General features: G+C 41.1%; 1 protein-coding gene across 7 annotated transcripts in view; it reads right to left on the bottom strand.

Annotated features, from left to right (window-relative positions):
• Positions 1-390: 390 nt before the first annotated feature.
• LOC124152164 (la-related protein 4-like) overlaps positions 391-7,400 on the bottom strand; it is a 60,557-nt gene continuing 53,547 nt past the window's right edge. For 4 of the 7 annotated variants that reach the window (XM_046524973.2, XM_046524976.2, XM_046524980.2 and 1 more), the window contains 6 exons: positions 5,712-5,966; positions 5,290-5,338; positions 4,848-4,940; positions 4,119-4,465; positions 3,397-3,520; positions 391-2,771 (listed from right to left, as the gene is read on the bottom strand). In XM_046524973.2, coding sequence (XP_046380929.1) covers positions 2,403-2,771; positions 3,397-3,520; positions 4,119-4,465; positions 4,848-4,940; positions 5,290-5,338; positions 5,712-5,966 — 1,237 coding nt within the window. In that variant the 3' untranslated portion in view covers positions 391-2,402. The remainder of the gene's footprint in view (positions 2,772-3,396; positions 3,521-4,118; positions 4,466-4,847; positions 4,941-5,289; positions 5,339-5,711; positions 5,967-7,400) is intronic. The other 3 variants (XM_046524974.2, XM_046524977.2, XM_046524975.2) reach the window with 2 other exon arrangements.

Here is a 7,400-nt window from a genome sequence, read left to right as displayed (position 1 = left end):
TATGCAAGCACTTTACAGCATGGAAATCCCCAATCACCTAACAAGCTGGCCATTTACACAGAAATATTACGACAATACTCGCACTCGCAAACACACACACACACACACACACACACACACACACACACACACACACACACACACACACACACACACACACACACACACACACACACACACACACACACACACACACACACACACACACACACACACACACACACACACACACACACACACACACACACACACACACACACATCCATTCATCCATCCATCTTGGCAAACATTTCCCTAATACTCCACAGGCAGTTGCCAGGTCAGATGTAATACACACAGGATGGGAAGTCGTGGGTACGTTCCTCAATAAATAATTAAAAATTTAATCCATGAAGAAAAATACCCGAGTTTATTGAGGGTGATCCTGTCAAGACACTTGCGAATGTGTACATACAGATGAATGTCACTTAAATACATTTTCTGGAGTATCTACAACACAAAGTGGTTAAAAATATGATGGATTTCATATGAGAGATACAATTAAAAATGGAAAATATTTTTTTCATCCTTTTTCTCATTTTTTTTTTAATTGTTTTTGTTTTGTTTTGGGTTTTTTTCTTGATAGTGTATACACAGTTGATGATGATCAGCTTTCCCCCTATGAAGTCTATGAGTTGGACTACACTAATGGGCACACTGGTGATACTAATGACATGACAAAGGTACATGAGATGACGACAGTGTCTTGACAGGGACTCACTTCAGAAACTAGAATTCAGGAAAAAAACAACATTACAGGTTAATTCAAAGTAACAGGTTACTGATGGTAAGAAAGAAACTGAATGTCTCTTGGTGTAACTTTCAATATGAAGACAAGAATATATTTGACTTTCACTAGCACTGAGATTAACAGTTTCAAGAACATCCTTTTGTATGAACTTGTACTCACAATAATAAGTCTGAAGTTGCAAAAATTTGAATGCTAACATAACCATCTAAAAATACTTCAACATGAGTATAAAATTAAATGGTTGGACCAGATAAATTCATAATCATCTGCAGCCTATTTAAAAATTGTTAACATGCTTGAATATCACAATGCAGAATAGAAGGGCACAATTTCTTGGTATGGTTTTACATCCTGCACAATCCAGACACAAATATGAACAAACACTAACTGACTGTAACACACTTGCAACAGCTCAACTTTCATTTCAACACACATGTACACATCACATATAAAACAGTTTCTGCCAGTTCCGCTGTCCCTTGCAAAAAAGGTCAAAATGCAACCCTCACTTTTAAAAGAAAAAACAGGCAATCTTCGGAAACACGGCTGTGAAAACGAAACGAAAATCCTAATGCTCATAATGTTTGGTCCTATGAACTTATCAAGATAGACAATTAACCAAATGAGAAGAAGTAACAGACTGAGGCTCTATCAACTACTGACACTGTTACTGATTGCAATCCATCCAACAATCCCATTAAGAGCTTCATTCTGTCCATCCCATGGTGGCGAGGAGTTGAGACGTCGGCAAGTTCTGTCTAACAAAGAACCACCACTCCTGTGGTGAAAACATAACATTCAGTCAAACCCTGACCGTTCATCAAAACAAAAGAAATAAAATGCAAACTTAAATTAGTAAATAATTTGTTTTTTTCTCCAAATTAGAAGTCTTTTCCCATTGCACTCAATTTTCAATTGAGATAGGCCAGAATTTCATTCCATCTCGTGTTGATCACTCCAACACATGTTCACCCTTCACATTCTTGTATTGAATTCAATCCAGGTTGTCATGGCAACCTATTTGTCCAACGATCAAGGCCCTTATAACCACCTGCAAGGGATCCAAGAGGCAGTTTCACTGTACATTGCCTGGTTTCAAATCCAACAAGTCCAAATCACATCAATACAGTTGCATCTTGACTCAGGAAACCTATTGGTGTAAATAACCATCTTTGGCTACTTTGCATAATATCTGTTCCTCATAAGTTGCTGTCACCATGTTTCCAATGCACCATCCAGGGAGGGGTTGCCCCGGCTTCCTCCACCTCAACCCAGCAGTGTCAGCTGTATTGCTGATCTCGCCTGTAGTGCAAGCACTAGGCAGATTGTGTGTGGGTGCTTGGATGACCGCCAAACACTGGGGCAAGAGACAAGTCAACCACTGCCTAATAAACATCACAAACTTGAAGCCATGAAAGATCAATGTTATCATGAATACTTGCAACTCCTTGCACTGGTACCTTGGTACCGCAGATGATTGTATCAATGATGAAGAACCCCTCCCTAAACACAAATCCATCAATACTTATTTCCACTATAGACCACCGAGTGGCTAGCTCCCCATGATGACAATTGCCAAGTTAGTTTTATATAAGACTAGTGTTGCATGTTATCATTTCGCTGCCACTTTAATTTCTCTCTCACTACGGTCTCGCCGCCGATCCCGCCTTTCTCGGTTTTCCTTTGCCCTCCGCTGTGGCCTCTGCTCTTTTGGCTCAAAGTCCTTTCTCACATTATCTTTCATTTGTGGCTGTCGGGCAGATGCCGAGGCCACTTTAACAGTTTGTGTTTGCTCACGCAATGTTTGGCCATTCTTGGCACTTGTGACTGCAGTTGTAACCGGGGGTGGGGACTGTTGAGGGGAGGTGTTGTTGTCCTCTTTCGTCTTCTCTCCACCGTTGCCGTCGGTGTCCCGTTTCCGCTGAACCATCTGGGCATAGCTCAGTTTCACTCCTGGAGGCAGATTGGGCTTTTCCTCCTGCTGACAACACAAAGATCGTTAACATGCATGAAGGACTTATAGTATCACTACTGCTCTACACTGTTTCATGGCTAAACAGAGAAACAAAATTGACTAAAAATATTTTGAAACAAGATAACTTACTTAGGTATTGAATGTTGTCTAATGCAATGTTCACATTATCTCACTGGGCCTGTTAATAACTGAACTGGCAAACCAGTGGCATGAGCAACGATCCATGCCATCGTGGCAGGATGGCAACAATCAGCCAAATCACAGAAACTGCCTGCCCGATTTTCTTTTGCAAGTTACGATGCTTGAGACCTTTTCTATATCATACAGGGTTTGGAAGAGAACGAATAAGTTCTGGACAATTATTAGCAATATTCCAGCAATATCTCTGCACCAGAAAACAGGTTCAAAAGTTTCACCCATTTCATGACATGAACGTGTATCTGACCTGTTGAAATCGCATGGCTACCCCACTACCCCCATACAGAGAATAAACCTCCAATTTTACATCAGTTATCAAATCATACACAAAACTATCTTGTTAATGGCTTATATGACCAAACATAAATGAATATGAGAACAAGAATTAGTCTTCCCACGTAGGATCCCCACATGAGGGCTGTGTGTAACTTACCAACAGAACTGATACACTAGATGTTGTAGGTTTTGATTGGCTAGAGACAACAACAGAGGCCTGTTTGGTGACTGTTGGCTCGGGAGCAGGTTTGGTTTCTGCTGCACTTGCAGCTTTACTTGATCTGAAACGTTATTAAGATAGGAATCTCAAAACTTTACAACACTTAATGAAACAATAAAATCGCATTTCATTTGTTTGTTTGTTGTTTAACACCGCACTCGGCAGCATTCCAGCTATTTGATGGCGGTCTGTAAATAATCGAGTCTGGACCAGATAATCCAGAGATTGACATGAGCATTGATCCACGCAATTTGGGATCGATGAAATGCATCAACCAAGTCAGCGAGCCTGACCACCCGATCCTGTTGGTTGCCTCTTACGACAACCACAGTCGCCTTTTACAGCAAGCATGAGTTGCTGAAGACATATTCTACCCCGGATCTTCACAGGTCGAATCTCATTTCGGTACAAACAAGTATTGACTATGTCAATGTTTAATCTGTGCAGTCCCATGCAGGCATAGCAATCTCCCTGCCATCCAGCTTAGGCAAGACAAACCCCCACTGAGTCAGGTTACAGCAGAGTGTCCAACTTCAAGGTCACCTTCAAGCAATGTTAATCAAGCAAGGATACAACTTTTGGCTACAGACCATTTACTTTGCCCCAGAATTGCAATAGGGGGGATATCAACAAGGACTATTCTCACTTTTGCAACTCACTTTTGCTGGTAAACAGGTTCTGCTGTGACTGCAACTGTGGCTGTTGCCGTTGTAACTGGAACTGCTGTTGGTTCAAGCACTTCCTTGACAGCAGGTGTGACGGGAGCAACAACTGGGGCTGGGGGTGGTGGAACAACAGTGGGGGACGGCGGCGTGGCTACAGGTTGTGGCGGAGGGGATGCTACCCTGGAGGCAGTGTGCTGGGAGGAGGAGGAGGGAGGAGGTGCTGTTGACTGGGGCTGTTGAACTGATTTTGTTGTACTAGGTTCGCGAACTTGGAGTCGAGCTGTGCCCTTTACAACATCAGACAACTTGCTTTCAAAACTTTCATTTGATGCAGCATTGTTCTGAAAAGTTAAAGGAACAGCTTTTAACAGTCAATAACTTCACAGGAAACAGACTTCTATATCAACATGACTAGTTACAATAGTAGTTCCAGGGCTCGAAAATAATAATTCACCAATTAACTGTAGAAAATGTTGAAGTGAGAATATTGTTTAGCACAATAGTCAGCAAACATTTCAGCAATAAGTGGTGTGAAAAAACTGAGTGAAGTACAGCAAACCAATGACCGCAATTGAGAGCTACAATGTTGGAGCAGATGACACACAATTATAAGAGTGGGCGAACACAACCACCCAAAGCTCTTACGACAAGCAAGCATGGCATATTTGGGATCTATTCTTCCAATGAATCACTGATAGAAAAGGTATGCACAATACAACTTACTAGAGAGCCAGGTAAAGGCGGGAATGACGTAGACTCTAACTCAAACTGGGGTTCCAGGCGCCCATCTCGACCAGGCATGGAAGGATTTTGCCGCTGCAACAAAATTTTGCCAAATTAGTGGCCGAAATAGAAACAATTTACAAATCCTTTAGAGTCTATTAGTGAGTTAGGTTTAACACCAAACATGGGTAACGCACCAAGACACATCATAGGAGTGAACTGGGATTCGAACACACAATCATGATGCAGGCCTGCCCAAGGGACGAAACTCTGCACAGCAAATTGCGGCACCTTAAGACGACTGGGTAACCCATGGCCCCCACTAAACCTTCGGAAGCAACATGTAACGTTAGATGTTCAGTATGCTGGTCCAGAACATGTGGCAGGAGTCAAAATTCAGTTGCTCAGCAAGTCCCAATATGATCAACAATGTGATACTCACAGAATTTTTAGCACCTTCTTCACCCCTTCTTCCTCTTTTATAACTTTTCCTGAAAAAGAAGAACCTGGTTAATTTTCCCTATCTTCAAGGGTACAGGACATATGTCTCCAGCAATCTATTTGCAGACATGTTTTGTTCACATTATTTAATTCTATGAAACAGATTCAAGTCAAATGTCGAATACTCCTTCAAAGTGAATGTTTTATGCCTGTCAGCATTATTCCAGCTGTGACACTGCAGTCTGTAATCAAGAACCTATGATGAACAGTTGGGAATGCTGGTACATGATCAGCAAAGTCGATCCTCATTCAAGCAGGCTCTTATGCTATCCACATGTTCCTCAGGACTACCATTGTGGGTGGTTGAAGGAAGACACTGTTGGCCGACTGGCCCATCACATGTTCAGTTGACAGAACACTTACCTTTGAGAGACCATGTCAGATTTATTATTTTGAGTAAGGTTGGCATTGGCATCCACTCCATGTGGCTGGACAGAGGCGTTGACCATATGAGAATTGCCTCCCATATCTCCGCGACGGGTAAAGCTTGAGATCTGGGCACTGTCAAGGCTACGGGGACTCGTTCGAGGGGCAGATACCGAGTGACGCTCATTCGTCATTCGGCCTTCAGAGTTGTTGCGTTCTTGTACCGATGACCGATGTGTTTTCATATTTCTGCTGGACAAATAAATCAAGAAAAGTGAGCGAATTGCAATTTACAAAAGAGAAGATTACCCCCCTATTTGCATAGACCTCACAAAACACAAGGCTCGATTTAGCTATATAAAACATACACCACTGCAACCAATTATTGAAAAATGCAACCTAATATTTCTGTCTATATGTACCTAATGCATGTCAAGTATTTTCATATTTTTGTCGAACCCTTACTTGTTCACACAACATTGATTTTTGAATACTCAATACCTCTATGCTTTATTTACTGTAACATCACTGATCACGGTTACATATTGGTCACGCTTTTGCTTGCTGGGAGTCCTCAAACTTCAAGATTATGTGCACATGTTCCCACTACATTTTACAGCTAAAAACATCATTTACTTCTGTGACATTTTACGAAGCAGACCAGCCTAGACATCTAGAACAAGTTCTTGCTTCATCTTTCTCAGTTGTTATGAAAGAAAATCCTGACAAGCAGTTCAGCTGCGGACAATAGATCACATGCCAGTCGTAATTCAGCGGCCCTGGTCTGTTTCAAATATGTCAATTTCATCTATGACCAGTAATTAACTTCATGTTGATACCTCGACAGCTACAGTCTTCATGAGTACTGACACTGAGTAGCTTAACTGTAGCTGATTCTATCACCTGAGCACCATGTGACCTTATATTTAGATTATCCAACTTATGAAGGTCACTATGCATTATATGACGGTCACCACTGATCACAGTACCACATAACTACTGTGACGGTAAGTATTAACTGTATCCAAAAATCATAACACAATCATCAGATATCTGACATTGTACTTATTTAGACTAGTAAATGCAGTGACAAACTAACAGTTTTAGTTTACTAGTCCTTTTGACAACTATTAGGCAGTTGCCAAGGACTAAAGGACTCGTGCCACTTTCTAATGTTGTTATGCATCTGTCTGATCAATTAATGGGACCAGGGCGCAACCTGGTTTTGTTTGGCACAGATAGGTTTTTATGTCAATATGCACCAGGAGCAAGTTATATCAAGTTCCTTAAATCGAGCCCTGATTTGAAATGATTAAACCTTACAACATTTAGATGCAATATTGAAAGACCATCTTTCCTGGTGGTAAGCTTGAAGACATAATTGTATGTCGGGGCGAAGTGTTCAGCATTTTAACACACACTTCTAAACATCCATCACAATCCAGTTTGAAGTTATCTCCCTTGATCAACAGGCAATATTATCCACCAAAAAATAAAGATGACACCACCATTATCCATGTCACAAACAACTTATGTGGCATTCAAACAATAAAAAAGAGAATTAATGGAAGTCAACCTCTTTATTATGAGTAACAACCTTTTGGAGCATATACTTACTCCTTCATAATAATAAAGAAGTTGACATCTATAAATTCTTTTCCTCATGAGTATCACATCTAAATGCCT

Source organism: Haliotis rufescens, unplaced genomic scaffold (assembly GCF_023055435.1).
Source record: "Haliotis rufescens isolate VD_foot unplaced genomic scaffold, xgHalRufe1.0.p SCAF_4, whole genome shotgun sequence".
Taxonomy (NCBI): domain Eukaryota; kingdom Metazoa; phylum Mollusca; class Gastropoda; order Lepetellida; family Haliotidae; genus Haliotis; species Haliotis rufescens.
This window is presented reverse-complemented; position numbering and strand designations above follow the sequence as displayed.